A 20,598-nucleotide genomic window follows, 5' to 3' on the forward strand; every position below is an offset into this window, starting at 1 on the left:
TAGGTGCAATCTTACTGGCAGCAATATCCTTGCCTGTGAAGCCCTTTTTGTGCAAAGCAATGATGACGGCACGTGTTTCCTTGCAGGTACCCATGGTTGACAGAGGAAGAATAATGATTCCAAGAACCACCCTCCTTTTGAAGCTTCCAGTCTGTCATTCGAACTCAATCAGCATGACAGAGTGATCTCCAGCCTTGTCCTCGTCAACACTCACACCTGTGTTAACGAGAGAATCACTGACATGTCAGCTGGTCCTTTTGTGGCAGGGCTGAAATGCAGTGGAAATGTTTTGGGGGGATTCAGTTCATGTACATGACAAAGAGGGACTTTGCAATTAATTGCAATTCATCTGATCACTCTTCATAACATTCTGGAGTATATGCCAATTGCCATCATACAAACTGAGGCAGCAGACTTTGTGAAAATTAATATTTGTGTCATTCTCAAAACTTTTGGCTACGACTGTACATTCCTCTCCTTGTTTCCTTTCCTTCTGGTAATACAAACTGACTTTAGGAGATAGGAAATGTGGAAACAATATGGAGGAAGACAGGTTAAAGTAAGGAAGACAACAAAGTAAGGAAAGGAGACAAGGAATGTAAGGAAGCTACTTCAGACTATTGAGATCCACCCTGGGTTGTGAGGAGAGGATTGGAGAGGAACCTGGAGCTTCTGGCATGTGGTGGATTTGGGTTGTGAGGAGAGGAACCTGGAGCCTTCTGGCATGTGGTGGATTTGGGTTGTGAGGAGAGGATTGGAGAGGAACCTGGAGCCTTCTGTCATGTGGTGGATTTGGGTTGTGAGGAGAGGAACCTGGAGCCTTCTGGCATGTGGTGGATTTGGGTTGTGAGGAGTGGAACCTGGAGCCTTCTAGCATGTGGTGGATTTGGGTTGAGTAGTGACCATAGAGTTAGATAGAGGACTCTAGTGCCCAAAAGCCTGTTTTACCATGGGCAGCGCCATTGAGGACCATTCTGAAGTAGTCAACTGGATGTGACTTCCTATGGGTTAAGGAAGGATCACGAGTCCATCCAGGTCACCACAATGGATCAGCCAATGAATTATACTCCTGAGCAAGCACTCCATAACTGCAGGTGGCAGTAAATCACCAACCTTGGCTTTATATCTGTTCAAACAACACAATGCAAGTGGCAGTGTGCACCCTTTCAGTTTGTTTACCAACTCATAGAAGTAGTAGATGAAGAATGGACTACTTCAAAATGGAGATGACCTCTATGGCGCTGCTTAGCTCTCACAGACGCCATAATGGGACAGATACAATGTCTACCTAAGTCTACGGTGCCCTGCACCAAACCTGCAGGGCACACTCTCTTTTTAAATGTTTTATTTTTTTTAACAGAGCTCTCTACAACTAGGCTGAAAAAAGGCAGGAAAAATACACCATAAGTTAATTTCAAACATTCAAAATCACAGTTTATTGAAGCAATGAAGAGTAAACAAACTCCTCCATTCTGTCAAGATAATCAATCAAATGAATGAATTATTACATTGGATAAATATAAACTTTCAGTGGATTGAATATAGGTGATTACAATGGTAAAAGTGTAACATGTACATTCTTATGTGTCAATCTAAAACCTGTGCTGTGTTCAAATACCCATACCAACATCCTGTATACCTCATACTTAATGAGTATATACTATATACTATTAGTTCATTTTAGAATACTGTAACTACATACTTAATGAGTATAAACTACATACTATTAGTTCATTTTAGAATACTGTAAACGAAGGGTATCCCTTCAGTTGAGTGTACTAGCACTTCGCCTGTCTAGCAGAAGTTTATGCTGTTGCTATGCAACCTCTTGCTAGCTTGTCAGCATAACAAATTACTAGCTAGACATTTTACGATTTCGGCTGTGTCCGTAAATTCACCCATGGAGTGCAAGAGAGCGCTCAGAATGCGCTCTGGGCATTCGTAAATCCAGAGCGTTGTCAGATTGTAATTCCAGAGCGTTTCGGTCTCGGAGCCCACACTAGACGCTCTGGCCAAGGAATAGGGTTGATCCGAGCGTTCTGTCCTCACAACGGCAGTCAAGCACCCAAGCTAACTGGCTAGCTACTTCCAGACACAAATGAGAGAACCTCACTCTGACCATTTTACTCACCCTAGCAGAGCTGGCTAGGCAGTTTTCATGTTATGCTGAGTGTTGGTGACTAACTGTGCTGCAGGCAACAATTGAATTACGCTTTATTTTTTTGCCAACGCTTACTGACACCGGCCATATTCAACGCGTTTTATTCAGCTATTCTGTGCACTGGCACACAGATGAGAGATGCTCTGAAATCAGAGTAGATAGCCAGAATGAACAATGTCCATTGAGAACACACGACGACTCTACCACTTAGCTAAGAATGATGTGAATAATCAAGTCAATAAACATTGGGTAGTTAGCTAGATAGTTAATATATATAATATTATAATATAATGTATTAGTAGCCAACTAACGTTAGGTAGCTAGCTAACAGACCGGTACATACTGCTGAATGACATGCTGCGGTTCGTAAGGACAGCGTAGCTAATAAATTGTCAGCCAACATAATGTTTAACTTATTTGAAAAGTCATTACTTTATTACATTGCTCAACATTTTCTGAATAATTGCATTATGGGCCCTAAAAGCACAGAAATAGTGTCCACTGCTTGTATACTTCGTATTTTGGTGAATTTAGTACGACATCCAGGAACTTTTGGCATACTATATCCATACCATGACCAATAAGTATACTACATACTCAATTTACGTCACAAATAGTACAGTTAGTATGAGTATTTGAACACAGCTCTGGGATCACCTCTGGAAATCACTCCATGGGTTTAGGTTATGCTCCATAGAGATTAGGGTATGCCATTTAGGACAAAGGTATAGTCTTTAGCATCCTGTCTTTACATCCATTAAATTAACATTAGGACCAACATATAAAACCATTACAGAATGGATAAGTTATAACAGGGTCAATCTATAGCATATCTTATACAATCCAACACACACACACACACACACACACACACACACACACACACACACACACACACACACACACACACACACACACACACACACACACACACACACACACACACACACACACACAGCATTCTCAGGACCTCCATGACAGTACAGGATAAATCTCAATGCAACACAAGCTGATGGGAGTCTGGGGTAGCATCCAAAATGACCCTATTCCCTATATAGTCCACTACTGTAGACCAGGGCCCATAGGGAATCCAATAGGGCTCTGGGCAAAAGCAGTGTAATTTATAGGGAATAGGTTGCCATTTGGGACTGATTCATCTTAATAACCCTGGTCACCTGGGCTGGAGCCAGAGAACCAGACAACCTGGGGTTTTGAACCACCACCAGGGGGGGTAGAGGCTGATCTGCCGCGGGCTCTACCCAGCCAAGGAGCTTTGAATCCTGGGTAGGAGGGGCAGTACCCTCCCTGGGTCTCCATGAGTGGGTAGGAGGGGTAGTCATTTCTCACTTGCTGAGGGTGGAGTTGCAGACAGCACAAACAAACACTGTCTCTCTCTGGGCATCTGGAGCTGGGAGGGAGGTAAAGAGACATTACATGAGAAAAGGGGGAGGCAGAGAGATGGGGAATGAGAGAAGGTGTAAAATAGAAGAGTTAGAAATTTGTTTTTAAATCAACTGATGTCTTCAGGGAGACCTTATTTATAATTTCATAATTTCAGTATAGAAATGCCATAATAGCATGTTGTGTGTGTGTGTGTGTTTCTCTCACACCTGTGACACCCATGCAGGCCTTGAGGACCTTGTATGAGCAGCATCTGGAGCAGAAGCTGTTGCCACAGTTACTACAGCTCCGCTGAAACAGCAGAGGTCACAGAGGTCACAATGACATCATCATCATTGTTATGTCCCAAACTGAACCCTATTCCAGGGTTGGGGCCAATTTGAAATGAAGTGGGTGAATTCAGGAAGTAAAGTGAAACTCTAACCCCAACCCTGTCCTATTCCCTACATAGTTCACTACTTGTGACCAGGGCCCGTAGGACTCTGTTCTAAAGTGGTAGATTATATAGGGAATAGGATGCCATTTGGGACCCACACCAGGTTCCACACAGAGTTATTAAAGAACCTACAGTATTACTTATGATTGTATTTATTGGTGGTTTAAAGCTCTTACCCTTCTCTTCACCACTGAGAAGACTGCACTGCAGCTAGAACAGTTACCTTTGGGATGAGAGAGCAGGAAGGGGGGAGAGAGAGGGGATGGATATTTAATTTCTATCTGAAGACTAGATACTAAACCCACCTCTTAAGTAGGACTGAGGTGAGGAAGAAGAAGAGGGATGAAGGGTTGACTGACCTGTGTTGTTGGTGGGGTAGCGTTTTCGTAGCTTCTCCGTCAGTTTGGACACCTTACTGCGGATTGGCTCATTGCGGCTCAGCAGACCGTTGTCTGAGGTGATGGAGATGGTGTCCAAATCTGAAGTAACGTCATCATCCTCCTGTGGGGGGGGGCAGAATGGGGGGGAGAGAAGGTTTAAGTTACTAAAGAGCAGTTAAAGGCAGCAGCTTTGTGGGAACTACAAACCATAGCCCCTAAACCCCAAACCCTGCTCCCTACTCCTCCAACACCAACCCCTCTCTTCCATGGTTTAGGTGGATGTGTTTCTCAACGTCAACAGCAGAGGGAGTCGAGAGCACACAGGCAGCAAAACCCCACTAACACAAAACCATACACGTCATCCTCCAAGGCAGGGGTGTCCAACTCCTTCCATGGAGGGCCCAGAGTCTGATGGTTTTGTGGGTTTTCCTGTCCAATTAAGACCTACACAACCAGGTGAGGCCAGTTCCTAACTAACCAATGAGCTCAATTCATCAATCAAGTCAAAGGAAGGAGTGAAAGCCTGCGGACTGGGACCTCTGTAGAATGAGTTTGAAACGTGCTACCAGACATGCTCCAGATCAGTTGTACAGTTCACACCCTTATGGTTAAGGTTAGTGTTAGATGAGGCTAAGCTGATCCTAGATCTGTGCCTATATATTGCCCTGAAAGATGAGGGCTAGTAACCCTTTTGGTACACCTCAGGTGAGGAACGTATTGGGAGGGGGCGTGGCACCTTAAGCTCCGCCCTCAGACGGCATTGCACCTGTCTCCGTAAATGGGCTGGCAGCCAATCAGCAAAAGACCTCAACTGTATTCAAAAACAGTCGCAATCACACCCCATTTCCAAATAATATAGCGCACTACTTTATACCCTAGTCCCTATAATATAGTGCACTACTTTATACCCTAGTCCATAAAATATAGTGCACTACTTTTGTGAAAGCAAAATTGCAAGATTGTTAAAATACCGTAATTGCATCAAATAGTTGTTTTATTCAACAGAATAGAGAGTTCTTATAATATTGTGTCTGTGTGAACTGAAAGTGGCCCTCTGGGAGATTTAACACTGACAGGAGATTTACGATGTCTTTTGGGTGATAAAACCTAAAGAGACCGCATTCCAGAGGATGAGTTCATGTTTCTGTTCTATAGGGTACCAATGAGAGATGACCCCAGGGCCAGACCCTGGTCTCTACACAATGAGAGATGACCCCAGGGCCAGACCCTGGTCTCTACACAATGAGAGATGACCCCAGGGCCAGACCCTGGTCTCTACACAATGATAGATGACCCCAGGGCCAGACCCTGGTCTCTACACAATGAGAGATGACCCCAGGGCCAGACCCTGGTCTCTACACAATGAGAGATGACCCCAGGGCCAGACCCTGGTCTCTACACAATGTGAACTGTTTTTATAGCAGATATCATCTGCTGTGAATTATAAGTATCTTTCATACAAATCCTAACCTTGTGACCCATTCTATACATCTGTTGTTCGTCATGTAGGTTGAAAGGGGTGTATCTTGGCAATAAAATACCTTTGTACTTTTGTCTCGGGGCTCTCAACGAATCATCTGAGGGTGATTGGTCGACCAGCCATCATTATTGTAGAGCACTCAATCGATTCACTTTATGTGTGTGCGTTGTATTGACCTGCTCCCTTATTAATAAGTGAATAAAGATTTAGTTCAAGTATAACTCTGACTTGTGTGATGTTTGTCTCTCCGCATTTGATATTAAAGAAATTAACCACCACACTTTATACCCTAGTTCCTAAATATAGTGCCCTACTTTATACCCTAGTCCCTATAATAGTGTACTACTTTAGACCCTAGTCCCTAAAATATAGTTCACTACGGTCTAAGGCATTGCATCTCAGTGCAAGAGGCATGCGTCACTACAGTCCCTCGTTCGAATCCAGGCTGTGTCACATCCGGCCGTGATTGGGAATCCCATAGGGCGGCGCACAATTGGCCCAGCGTCGACCGGGCAGTCATTGTAAATAAATATTTGTTCTTAACTGACTTGCCTAGTTAAATAAATACATGTAAATATAATATAGTGCACTACTTTCACACTCTAGCCCCTATAACCTAGTCTTAGTGCACTATTTTTGACCAGAGCCCTATGTAGCATGAGATGGATGTGTCCTATTTGCATCCTTACAGTGAAGTGCACAACCATGCTAGAAACACGTCACACAATACAATACACACACATTACAACACCACCCTTGTGTGTGTACTTAGGTGCAGTGACCAACTCAGAGCATGCTCATCCAATGGTTTGCTGGAATAATGCAGAGACGCCCAGACTACATTGAGAATGAGGCCTATTGTATGAATGATGATTAGTGCTTTAAAAAGGTTTGCAAAATTCCAGTAACTTTCCCAAAAATCCTGGTTAAAAGATTTGCAGAATCAGGGGGTAATAAGCAGGAAATCCAGGACTCTTTGAACCAAGAATACTGGAAAACCTGGCTATATGTGCTATGATATTAGCGCTATATATCATGACATTAGTGGTATATGTAATGACAGTGGTATATATAATGACAGTGGTATATATATATATATATATATATATATATATATATATATATATATATATATATATATATAATGACAGTGGTATATGTAATGACAGCGGTATATATAATGACATTAGCGGTATATGTATTGACAGTGCTATATATAATGACATTAGCGGTATATGTATTGACATTAGTGTTATATATATAATGACATTAGTGCTATATATAATGACATTAGTGCTATATATAATGACATTAGTGCTATATAGATTATATATATGATATTAGTGCTATATAAAGTTGAAGTCAGAAGTTTACATACACCTTAGCAAAATACATTTAAACTCAGTTTTTCACAATTCCTGACATTTAACCCTAGTAAAAATTCCCTGTTTTACGTCAGTTGGGATCACCACTTTATTTTAAGAATGTGAAATGTCAGAATAATAGTAGAGAATTATTTCAGCTTTTATTTCTTTCATCACGTTCCCATTGGGTCAGTAGTTTACATACACTCAATTAGTATTTGCTAGCATTGCCTTTAAATTGTTTAACTTGGGTCAAATGTTTCGAGTAGCCTTCCACAAGCTTCCCACAATAAGTTGGGTGAATTTTGGCCCATTCTTGCTGACAGAGCTGGTGTAACACTGAGTCAGTTTTGTAGGCCTCCTTGCTCGGACACAGTTTTTCAGTTGTGCTCACAAATTTTCTATAGGATTGAGGTCAGGCCTTTGTGATGGCCACTCCAATACCTTTACTTTGTTGTCCTTAAGCCATTTTGCCTGAACTTTGGAAGTATGATTGGGGTCATTGTTCATTTGGAAGACCCATTTGTGACCAAACTTTAACTTCCTGACTGATGTCTTGAGATGTTGCTTCAATATATCCACATAATTTTCCTTCCTCATGACACCATCTATTTTGTGAAGTGCACCAGTCCCTCCTGCAGCAAAGCACCCCCACAACATGATGCTGCCACCCCCGTGCTTCACAGTTGGGATGGTGTTCTTCGGCTTGCAAGCCTGCCCCTTTTTCCTCCAAACATAACGATGGTCATTATGGCCAAACAGTTCTATTACTGTTTCATCAGACCAGAGGACATTTCTCCAAAAAGTACAATCTTTGTCCCCATGTGCAGTTGCAAACCGTAGTCTGGCTTTTTTAATGGTGGTTTTGGAGCAGTGGCTTCTTCCTTGCTGAGCGGGCTTTCAGGTTATGTCGATATAGGACTCAATTTACTGTGGATATAGATACTTTGTACCTGTGTTCCTCCAGCATCTTCATAAAGTCCTTTGCTGTTGTTCTGGGATTGAATTTGCACTTTTCTCACCAAAGTACGTTCATCTCTAGGAGACAGAATGTGTCTCCTTCCTGAGCAGTATGATGGCTGCGTGGTCCCATGGTGTTTATACTTGCGTAATATTGTTTGTACAGATGAACGTGGTACCTTCAAGCATTTGGAAATTGCTCCCAAGGATGAACCAGACTTGTGGAGGTCTAGGTCTTGGCTGATTTCTTTTCATTTTCCCATGATGTCAAGCAAAGAGGCACTGAGTTTGAAGGTAGTCCTTGAAATATATCACAGATACACCTCCAATTGACTCAAATGATGTCAATTAGCCTATCAGAAGCTTAGAAAGCCATGACATCATTTTCTGGAATTTTCCAAGCTGTTTAAAGGCACAGTCAAATTAGTGTATGTAAACTTCTGACCCACTCGAATTGTGATACAGTGAATTATAAGTGAAATAATCTGTCTGTATACAATTGTTGGAAAAATGACTTGTGTCACGCACAAAGTAGATGTCCTAACCGACTTGCCAAATGTATAGTTTGTTAACAAGAAATTTGTGGAGTGGTTGAAAAACGAGTTTTAATAACGCCAACCTAAGTGTATGTAAACTTCCGACATAAACTGTATATAATGATTTATATATAATGACAGTGCTATATATATCATTATATATGACATTAGTGCTATATATAATGACATTAGTGGTATATAATATATATATATAATATGACAGTGCTATACATAATGACATTAGTGCTATACGTAATGATATTAGTGCTATACATAATGATATTAGTAGTATATATAATGACATTAGTGGTATATGTAATGACATTAGTATATATAATGATATTAGTGCTATATATAATGACATTAGTGGTATATGTAATGATATTAGTAGTATATGTAATGATATTAGTAGTATATATGACATTAGTGCTATACACAATGACAGTGCTATACACAATGACATTAGTGCTATACACAATGACAGTGGTATACATAATGACATTAGTGGTATATATATATAATGACATTAGTGGTATATATATATAATGACAGTGGTATATGTAATGATATTAGTAGTATATATAATGATATTAGTGCTATATGTAATGATATTAGTAGTATATGTAATGACAGTGGTATATATATATAAGTTATATATATAATAACAGTGGTATATGTAATGACAGCGGTATATATATATATATATGGCATTAGTGGTATATGTAATGATATTAGTAGTATATATAATGACAGTGGTATATATATATATATAATGATATTAGTGCTATATGTAATGACATTAGTGGTATATATAATGACATTAGTGGTATATATAATGACATTAGTGGTATATATAATGACATTAGTGGTATATGTAATGATAGTGGTATATGTAATGAGTGCTATATGTAATGATATTAGTAGTATATGTAATGTCATTAGTGCTATATATATATATATATATATAATGACATTACTGCTATATGTAAATCACATTAGTGGTATATATAATGGCATTAGTGGTATATGTAATGACAGTAGTATATAATGACAGTGGTATATATATAATGGCATTAGTGGTATATATATAATGGCATATATAATGACATTAGTGGTATATGTAATGATAATAGTGGTATATATAAGGATATTAGTGGTATATATAATGACATTAGTGCTATATATAATTACATTAGTGCTATATATAATGGCATTAGTGGTATATATAATGGCATTAGTGGTATATATATATATAATGGCATTAGTGGTATATATATATATATATATATATAATGGCATTTGGGGTATATATATATAATGACAGTGGTATATGTAATGATATTAGTGCTATATGTAATGATATTAGTAGTATATGACATTAGTGCTATATGTAATGATATTAGTGCTATATGTAATGACATTAGTGCTATATGTAATGACATTAGTGCTATATGTAATGACATTAGTGGTATATGTAATGACATTAGTGGTACATGTAATGACATTAGTGGTACATGTAATGACATTAGTGGTATATACACTGCTCAAAAAAATAAAGGTAACACTAAAATAACACATCCTAGATCTGAATGAATGAAATAATCTTATTAAATACTTTTTTCTTTACATAGTTGAATGTGCTGACAACAAAATCACACAAAAATAATCAATGGAAATCCAATTTATCAACCCATGGAGGTCTGGATTTGGAGTCACACTCAAAATTAAAGTGGAAAACCACACTACAGGCTGATCCAACTTTGATGTAATGTCCTTAAAACAAGTCAAAATGAGGCTCAGTAGTGTGTGTGGCCTCCACGTGCCTGTATGACCTCCCTACAACACCTGGGCATGCTCCTGATGAGGTGGCGGATGGTCTCCTGAGGGATCTCCTCCCAGACCTGGACTAAAGCATCCGCCAACTCCTGGACAGTCTGTGGTGCAACATGGCGTTGGTGGATGGAGCGAGACATGATGTCCCAGATGTGCTCAATTGGATTCAGGTCTGGGGAACGGGCGGGCCAGTCCATAGCATCAATGCCTTCCTCTTGCAGGAACTGCTGACACACTCCAGACACATGAGGTCTAGCATTGTCTTGCATTAGGAGGAACCCAGGGCCAACCGCACCAGCATATGGTCTCACAAGGGGTCTGAGGATCTCATCTCGGTACCTAATGGCAGTCAGGCTACCTCTGGCGAGCACATGGAGGGCTGTGCGGCCCCCCCAAAGAAATGCCACCCCACACCATGACTGACCCACCGCCAAACCGATCATGCTGGAGGATGTTGCAGGCAGCAGAACGTTCTCCACGGCGTCTCCAGACTCTGTCACGTCTGTCACATGTGCTCAGTGTGAACCTGCTTTCATCTGTGAAGAGCACAGGGCGCCAGTGGCGAATTTGCCAATCTTGGTGTTATCTGGCAAATGCCAAACGTCCTGCACGGTGTTGGGCTGTAAGCACAACCCCCACCTGTGGACGTCGGGCCCTCATACCACCCTCATGAAGTCTGTTTCTGACCGTTTGAGCAGACACATGCACATTTGTGGCCTGCTGGAGGTCATTTTGCAGGGCTCTGGTAGTGCTCCTTTTGCTCCTCCTTGCACAAAGGCGGAGGTAGCAGTCCTGCTGCTGGGTTGTTGCCCACCTACGGCCTCCTCCACGTCTCCTGATGTACTGGCCTGTCTCCTGGTAGCGCCTCCATGCTCTGGACACTACGCTGACAGACACAGCAAACCTTCTTGCCACAGCTCGCATTGATGTGCCATCCTGGATGAGCTGCACTACCTGAGCCACTTGTGTGGGTTGTAGACTCCGTCTCATGCTACCACTAGAGTGAAAGCACCGCCAGCATTCAAAAGTGACCAAAACATCAGCCAGGAAGCATAGGAACTGAGAAGTGGTCTTTGGTCACCACCTGCAGAACCACTCCTTTATTGGGGGTGTCTTGCTAATTGCCTATAATTTCCACATGTTGTCTATTCCATTTGCACAACAGCATGTGAAATATATTGTCAATCAGTGTTGCATCCTAAGTGGGCAGTTTGATTTCACAGAAGTGTGATTGACTTGGAGTTACATTGTGTTGTTTAAGTGTTCACTTTATTTTTTTGAGCAGTGTATAATAATGACAGTGGTATATATATATATGACATTAGTGGTATATATATAATGATATGAGTGCTATATATAATGACATTAGTGCTATATGTAATGACATTAGTGGTATATATATATATAATGACATTAGTGGTATATATATATATATATAATGACATTAGTGGTATATATATATATATAATGACATTAGTGGTATATATATATATATATATAATGACATTAGTGGTATATATATATATATAATGACATTAGTGGTATATATAATGACATTAGTGGTATATATAATGACATTAGTGGTATATATAATGATATTAGTGGTATATGTAATGATATTAGTGGTATATATAATGACAGTGCTATATATAATGATATTAGTGGTATATGTAATGACATTAGTGGTATATGTAATGACATTAGTGGTATATGTAATGACATTAGTGGTATATGTAATGACATTAGTGGTATATGTAATGACATTAGTGGTATATGTAATGACATTAGTGGTATATGTAATGACATTAGTGGTATATGTAATGACAGTGGTATAGATGTCAAGTTACAGTCCTGATGTCATAATGGTAACATAACCAGTGATGGTAACAGCACTAAGGTGTATAGACATTCCACTACCCATGCAGACAGGACCCAACCGAGGTGTGTACCCTATACACCCCCCTCCACCACAAACAGGGTAAGGGTGAGACTTAACACTAAAGCCAAGGGAGTCTCCTTGTTAGGATGGAGAGGAACACACACAGGAGCAGATTACACACACACAGACACACACCCTCATATCTATCTAACACAAACACACCAATTTTTAACACAAACACACCGTATCTATCTAACACAAACACCCCAGAAACACACACACTGTGCTGTCTGAGATAGTAATATTGAACTGGCCAGCTACACTAGATGCATAACGTTTGCAGAGCACGAGACGCTCCTATTCACTTCAATGAAACCTGGTGGTCTATTTCTATTGTCTAGGTTTGAACGTGCAGCTCACACCACTGAACAATATGATGAAGTGGTTTGAGCTCTGCTCATGCCAGCAAAACGTTACACTTCCAGTGTTGCAGGTAATAAAATCTAGGGTTCTCTCCACGTCCTCGTGTAGCTCCTGTGCAACACACACCACTGCAATACACACACACACACACACACACACTTACAGGTCTTTGACCTCGGTCATGATGTCGTGTAACACTGAACTGTCTGAGATAGTCCTAAATATTCAATTCAAATCACAATTTATTGGTCACATACACATATTTAGCAGATGTTAATGCAAGTGTAGCGAAATGCTTGTAACAAACACACACACACACACACACACCTTAGTAACTGGGCTGAGTAGTTGAACTGTCACAGAACTTTATCATTAATAATTTATCAAAAACAAACATTTGTCGCAATTGTTAATGTGTCCTGTTTCTAATGCTGTAATACCACAGCCCGACAGACAGGGGGAGCCACTCACCTGCAGGGAGATAAGGGGCTCCTGAGTCAACTGAGAGGGGAGGGAGGTAGAAACAGAAAAGGAAATGAATCATCAGGACAGGAAGTTGTCAGCCAGCGACAGAAGGAAGAAGGATAAGAAGCTGTGTTCCAACACAATCTTTTTCCTTCTGATTTGACAATGACATGGATAGGTCAAAGGAAGGTAGGCCTAGTGGATTCCTTGGTTTCTTCCATCCTACCATGTTAGATCTGTGAAGACTTAGTGGAAGGAATGGAAGCAGTGTTCAAACAGGGCCGGAGTGAGAGTGGTGCAATTGCCAATAAAGTTATATCAAATCAAAAATACATGGCCTAAGACCTGGCCAAAAAGAGAGGTCAGGATGAAAAACCATTCAGATAACAAGACATGAAGGAATAAAGCCGAGATAACGGTTGATTTAGTTTTTACCTCGATGGCATCTTTGAACTCATCATCAGGCTCTGCCTCCTCAGCCTCCTCTACGCTGCCCGGGGACAGGTCCTACACACCACACACAATAATGATATACATGTAAGTTACATAAGAGGATTATTGCATAACATTGATCTGTAATGTTTTAATGTACACCATTAATTCAAATATACACACTCAACATATACATCCACCCCTTCCTCTCTCTCTCTCCCTCTCCCTCCTTACCCCTGTTTCTCTCTCTCTCTCCATACCTCCAAGCTGGTAGCAGTGGGAGTCCTGTCCAGGCTGCCGTGGTTCGGTTCTGTGTGGTCCATCTCTCCTTCTGAGGATGGGTTCTGGCCAGAATGGACCACCTCCCTTAGGTCCAACACAACTACACACACAGAGGGAGAGTGGAACCAGGCTGTTAGAACACAGAACCAACACTTTAGTGTGTGTGTGTCTGCATGTACAGTACCAGTCAAAAGTTTGGACACACCTACTCATTCCAGGGTTTTTCTTTATTTTTACTATTTTCTACATGGTAGAATAATAGTGAAGACATCAAAACTATGAAATACCACATGTGGAATCATGTAGTAACCAAAAAAGTGATAAACAAATCTAAATACATTTTAGATTTTAGATTCTTCAAAAATGCCAAGAGTGTGCAAAGCTGTCATCAAGGCAAAGGGTGGCTACTTTGAAGAATGATTCCATATGTGTTATTTCATAGTTTTGATGTCTTCACTATTACTCTACAATGTAGAAAATAGTACAAAAAATAAAGAAAAACCATTGAATGAGTAGGTGTGTCCAAACTTTTGACTGTTACTGTATGTGTATGCACTGACCCCTGCAGAAGTCTCTGTTCCACAGGAAGAGGGCAGTAGTGAGACATGCCAGCACCCAGCCCACAGGAACAGAATACAGCAGCATCAACACAGCTAACAGGCCACCATAGAACCTGAGAGACAGAGAAGAGAGACGGAGAGAGACGGAGAGAGAGAAAGACACACTCAGGCACACACAAACAACCCTAACCAGTCTGTCGGGCGCTTTGTAAGTACAGATAAGGTGTGTGATGATATCTATGGTGAATGTAGAGTGGCTGAGTTACTGTCCTGGAGAACAAGGACACACACACACACAGTGTTACTGACCTAGAGGACTCAGAGTGGCTCCAAGTACACACACAGACAGTGTTACTGACCTAGAGGACTCAGAGTGGCTCCAAGTACACACACACAGTGTTACTGACCTAGAGGACTCAGAGTGGCTCCAAGTACACACACACACACAGTGTTACTGACCTAGAGGACTCAGAGTGGCTCCAAGTACACACACACACACAGTGTTACTGACCTAGAGGACTCAGAGTGGCTCTCCCAGTACAGGAGATTGTAGACAGACTCAGCAGACAGGCAGGCATGAGACAACAGGTCATCTAGCTGCTTTAACCTGTGGACACAGACACACACGGACACACACACACACACGTGCACGCAAACAGGCACACACAGGTATAGTAAATAAATTAACTTGGTTTTATAAAGTGGAGGGCCAAACTCACACACACACACACACATCACTCACTCACAGGTCCTTGACTTCCAGCATGGCATCCTGTCTGGTGAGCTGAACGTTCTGCAGGTCCTTACGATGCACCGCGTGGCACCGCCTCTTCTGTTGCTCCGCCTCCGACGCCCCGCCCCCACACCTGTCCTGCAGGTAACCCAGGGCAGCCGGGGCAGACACCCCCAGAACACACACAGAGAACCACCCCACTGGAGGGCAGGAGAGAAACTGACTGTCACATTTTAGATACATCACATTATTATACACAGTTGTATGTGGTAGTAGTTCATATATCAGTGTGTGTGTGTGTGTGTGTGTGTGTGTATTACCCAGCATTAGCTCACCTTCACTCAGAGTGAGGAAGAGGATGTTGAGCAGTAGACAGACCAGTAGTGAGCACAGAGGCATCCTCCACCTGTAATACACCACACAGTCATACTGACCTAGGATCAGTTTAGCGTCCTCAAGTCCTATCCTCAACCATTAGGGTGGAGGAACTAAAAACTGACCTCCGATCAGTGTCTAGGGTAAACACTGACTCACCCCAGTAAGGAGCAAGCTGTACAAATCACACACTGACTCATGACTATACAGTAAACCAAATAAGATGGCAAGCATCTACAACTACGCTCATCTGAGCAGGGCTGGAGCAAAAACCTCACCTGCAGACCAGCTCCACAGCCCAGATCTAGGATCAGTCTACCCTCCCTACATTAGCCCAGTAGGTAGCGTGCCAGCTCCACAGCTCAGATCTAGGATCAGTCTACCCTCCCTACATTAGCCCAGTAGGTAGCGTGCCAGCTCCACAGCTCAGATCTAGGATCAGTCTACCCTCCCTACATTAGCCCAGTAGGTAGCGTGCCAGCTCCACAGCCCAGATCTAGGATCAGTCTACCCTCCGTTCATTAGCCCAGTAGGTAGAGTGCCAGCTCCACAGCCCAGATCTAGGATCAGCATACCCTCCCTGGTAATTAGGGTGAAGAAACTCAAATCTGACAGGTCAGTGTCTAGGCCCATAGGAAACCTCATCCTACTCCCTTCACTAGCCCAGTAGGTAGCGTGAATCAGTCTACTCTCCCAAGTCTTATCCGTTATCATCATTGAAGAAACTAAAAACTGATCTTGGATCAGTGTGTAAATGTATCCTCTCACCCCAGTAGGTAGCGGGCCAGTTCCAATGTGTCAGTGAGCGGCTCCAGAAACAGGGCCATCCTCTTGTAAGACACTACCATCTTGAGCAGGTCAAAGGTCGCGACCTGGCGGGGGCCGGGGCTTCCCAACTCTGAGGGTGACCCCGTGGGGGAGCCGGGGGTGTCTTTAGGGGGCAGAGGCACCAGGGTGTCATCCCCCCTGTCACCCACCCCCGGACCACCCTGACAGGGGTCCTGACATGCCCCTACTCCAGGCTTCATCCCGACTAGAGGGGAGAAGGGGAGGGTGGGAGAAAGGGGGACAGAAACAGAGGGGGTAGATAAAGGGAGTGAGACACACATGGTCCCGTGTGGCTCAGTTGGTAGAGCATGGTGTTAGCAACGCCAGGGTTATGGGTTCGATTCCCACGGGGGACCAGTAAGGAAGATAAAAGAAATATATGCACTAATGTATGCACTAAGTCGCTCTGGATAAGAGCGTCTGCTAAATGACTAAAATGTGAAATGTAAACACAGAGAGAGACACTGACACAAGGAGCAGCCAGATAAGATTTTATTTTCAAGTCCGTCTGTTGCTCTAGCTAGCATTTCCTGAATATGTTACGCTGTGCAAACACTCACTCACTAGCTAGCTATCAGTGGAAAGAGGAAGGGGGCAACAGTAAACACGAGCCTGGACGATCAAAGTAAATCTACAATACCTGATCTAATGACGATTTAATCATTTATCTTCTAATACTACTAAGAAACGTGACTGCTGACATGAACTGGGTGGGTCATGAAACAATATGACTGCAATAGGCCACACTACGTTGTTAAATATGGGTTCTATATCACATATTGATGAAAATACATTGCTGTCACACATAGTTTTCTAACGTTAGTGTCTAACGTTACACAACAACAGCTGTCATCCAAATCGCATGTAGCCACCTGGCGAAATTGTAACTCCAATTAAACTAACCAGCTAGTGATTGACATAACATTAACATGTAATATTTGCAACAATCAATATATATGAATAATAAGGCAAGAAATGCAACATTACCTGACTAGCGGGGAAAGTGTCAAAAACCGTAGTTAGCGAATATGAAAGCAATTCTTGATCGTCAACACGACAGGATCTGAATGTAGGAAGAGACGCGTCACACACGCCTGTTTAGACAGTTTTCACAGCCTTCTTGTTATGAAGTCAATCAACTGTATTCGCTTCTCAAGTCGAGCTTATTGAGTTGACGATGTTTTGTGCTCTATAAATGTTTGGGAAAGTATTTGTTTTAAGCAAATAATGCCTGCCTGCCGCCAGCTGCGAGAGAAAAGTAATCGCTTCCGCAATAAAATCCGACTGGCTAATAGAACGCAGAGCGAACCGATGAGGGAGAGAGTAGATTAAAGAAAATATCGTAATGTCAAATCACGTCAATCTGAGGTCCATTTGTGGGGGAAATTATGAGCTACATCAGTCATTTCTCTCTGACTGAAATATTTTACTAAAATACTCACCCAAAACGATGTAATGAAAAATATAATAGTATTAACAAAAAGAGTGACTAGTGTTGTGGAAATTCTAATCAATAATGAGGAGAGAGAAGGTCAATCACCAATCACGATATGCCTTTATTCACAATTTATTAGTAAGGGAGCATGTCACACCAAACACACATGAATGGAGTGGGTGCTCACTGAGTGGAGTGAGCCTCTGGGTTATATACTATCTCAGGATAGGTCAGGATAGGTGCAACCAGAGATGACATACAATGGTTCCAGACACTAACCCCACACATCCTGTGCCAGACTTTAGGCCCCAAATACAAGGAACTTGTTGTTTTGTTCAGTACTAACAACTTAAAAGGACATTTGTTGTTACTTAGTTCCACCTTGCTAGGAGGGGGTGACTGACGCACAGACATTGTGGAGACAAGTGATTGGTTGCCATTACTCACACCATCCCTTCACATGGGTTGCAATAGGTAAAGACACATTCACATATGGAAACAATGCTTCCTTCTGACCTCCTTTGCCATATTCCCTTTCTGATATTCTGCATAGCATCAGGGACATGTGACAGACAAGCTTGACTTCTCCCCTCTCTGGACCCCAGATGACTTGAGGCCCATATGAGGGAGGAAGTGCAGCTGCCAACGCCAGACTCCGAAAGGAGACATTCTAATAACAAGAGATTCAACAGTTCAATCATATAAGCATATTCTGCAGATAAGACATCTTAATTATCCATGTTACCTAGCTAATGTATCCATTCGGAAGTCTGGTGTTGGCAGCTGCACTTCCTCCCACTAGGTTACCTGGGGCGGCAGGTAGCCTAGTGGTTGAGCGTTGGACTAGTAACTGAAAGGTTGCAAGATTGAATCCCTGAGGTGACAAGGTAAAAATCTGTCGTTCTGCCCCTGAACAAGGCAGTTAACCCATTGTTCCTAGGCCATCATTGAAAATAAGAATGTATTCTTAACTGCCTTGCCTAGCTAAATAAAAATAAAATAAAATATGGGCCTGTCACCTGGAGCCCAGAGAGGGGAGAAGTCAGGCTTGTTCCTTGGCGTACACATCACTGACAAACTGAAATGGACCACCCACACAGACAGTGTGGTGAAGAAGGCACAACAGAGCCTCTTCAACCTCAGGAGGCTAAATACATTTGGCTTGTCACCTAAAACCCTCAGAAACTTTTACAACGCACAATTGAAAGCATCCTGTCGGGATGTATCACCGCCTGGTACGGCAACTGCGCTGCCCGCAACCGCAAGGCTCTCCAAGAGGGTGGTGCGGTCTGCCCAACGCATTACCGGGGTCAAATTACCTGCTCTCCAGGTCACCTACAGCACCCGATGTCACAGGAAGGCCAAAAAGTTCATCAAGGACATCAACCACTCGAGCCACTGCATGTTGACCCCGCTATCATCCAGAAGGCGAGGTCAGTACAGGTGCATCAAAGCAGGGACCGAGAGACTGAAAAACAGCTTCTATCTCAAGGCCATCAGACTGTTAAACAGCCATCACTAGCACTTTAGAGGCTGCTGCCTATAGGCATAGACTAGAAATCACTGGCCACTTTAAGGAATGGAACATTAGTCACTTAATGTTTACATATCTGGTATTACTCATCTCATATGTATACACTGTATTCTATACTATTCTATTGTATCTTAGTCCATTCCTCTCTGACATCGCTCGTCCATATGTATATAGTCTTAATTCATTCCTACTTAGATTTGTGTGTATTGGGTATATGTAGTGTAATTTGTTAGATATTACTTGTTAGATATTACTGCACTATCAGAGCTAGAAGCACAAGCATTTCGCAACACCTGTTGTAACATCTGCTAATCACGTGTATGTGACCAATAAAATTTGATTTGATTTTAATTCTGATTTCTCCACCACACTAGCCTGCATTATTCAAATTATAATATGTAGGCTATGACAATTGCATGTATTCTCAAAGATTTTAGAAATTGATGGTCTTCAGAAATTCCTTATGGATTAACTTCTGTCGATAGAGCACAATCAGTCAACAACATTGGGCCTATACGTTAAATACATTGTCCATCCAAGTCGTGCTTGTGATAGGTCCTATGTGCCTCGTGCACGTTGGTTTGTCTTTCAGAATCATGGTCAGCTACAGCCCACCCAAGACCCTAGCAGAGTACATCTGTACACACACACACACACACACACACACACACACACACACACACACACACACACACACACACACACACACACACACACACACACACACCGAGAAAGAGACAGGCGTAAAGAGGAGAGGATAGATAACAACAACTTTTTTATTCCCTTCAACCAGTCTCCTCTACTCCTTCCCTCTAGTCTGAGTTGTATCCCCTCTTCCCTGTAGTCTGAGATGTATCCCCTCTTCCCTCTAGTCTGAGTTGTATCCCCTCTTCCCTCTAGTCTGAGTTGTATCCCCTCTTCCCTCTAGTCTGAGTTGTATCCCCTCTTCCCTCTAGTCTGAGTTGTATCCCCTCTTCCCTCTAGTCTGAGTTGTATCCCCTCTTCCCTCTAGTCTGAGTTGTATCCCCTCTTCCCTCTAGTCTGAGTTGTATCCCCTCTTCTCTCTAGTCTGAGTTGTATCCCCTCTTCCCTCTAGTCTGA

The 20,598-nt window shown here is 42.2% G+C and overlaps 1 protein-coding gene and 1 non-coding gene across 6 annotated transcripts; one reads left to right on the forward strand and one right to left on the reverse strand.

The window, feature by feature from the left end:
- Positions 1-1,408: 1,408 nt before the first annotated feature.
- LOC106591760 (protrudin) lies at positions 1,409-17,822 on the reverse strand. 5 transcript variants are annotated; one of them, XM_014182975.2, is made up of 14 exons: positions 17,516-17,822; positions 16,469-16,733; positions 15,661-15,731; positions 15,339-15,525; positions 15,104-15,199; positions 14,593-14,705; positions 14,011-14,132; positions 13,754-13,825; positions 13,325-13,354; positions 12,547-12,564; positions 4,358-4,499; positions 4,175-4,221; positions 3,772-3,853; positions 1,409-3,569 (listed from the first exon to the last, which is right to left on the reverse strand). In XM_014182975.2, the coding sequence occupies exons 2-14, from the start codon at positions 16,726-16,728 to the stop codon at positions 3,505-3,507; spliced, it is 1,305 nt and encodes a 434-aa protein (XP_014038450.1). In that variant the 5' UTR covers positions 16,729-16,733; positions 17,516-17,822; the 3' UTR covers positions 1,409-3,504. The 5 variants fall into 5 exon arrangements, with proteins under 5 accessions (XP_014038450.1, XP_014038446.1, XP_014038457.1 ...); XM_014182971.2 differs by having other exon boundaries at positions 12,547-12,567; XM_014182982.2 differs by lacking the exon at positions 12,547-12,564.
- trnaa-agc (transfer RNA alanine (anticodon AGC)) lies at positions 16,810-16,885 on the forward strand. The gene has a single exon. It is a non-coding gene; the product is annotated as a tRNA-Ala (tRNA).
- Positions 17,823-20,598: the final 2,776 nt, after the last annotated feature.

This window comes from Salmo salar, chromosome ssa02, assembly GCF_905237065.1.
Source record: "Salmo salar chromosome ssa02, Ssal_v3.1, whole genome shotgun sequence".
Taxonomy (NCBI): Eukaryota; Metazoa; Chordata; class Actinopteri; order Salmoniformes; family Salmonidae; genus Salmo; species Salmo salar.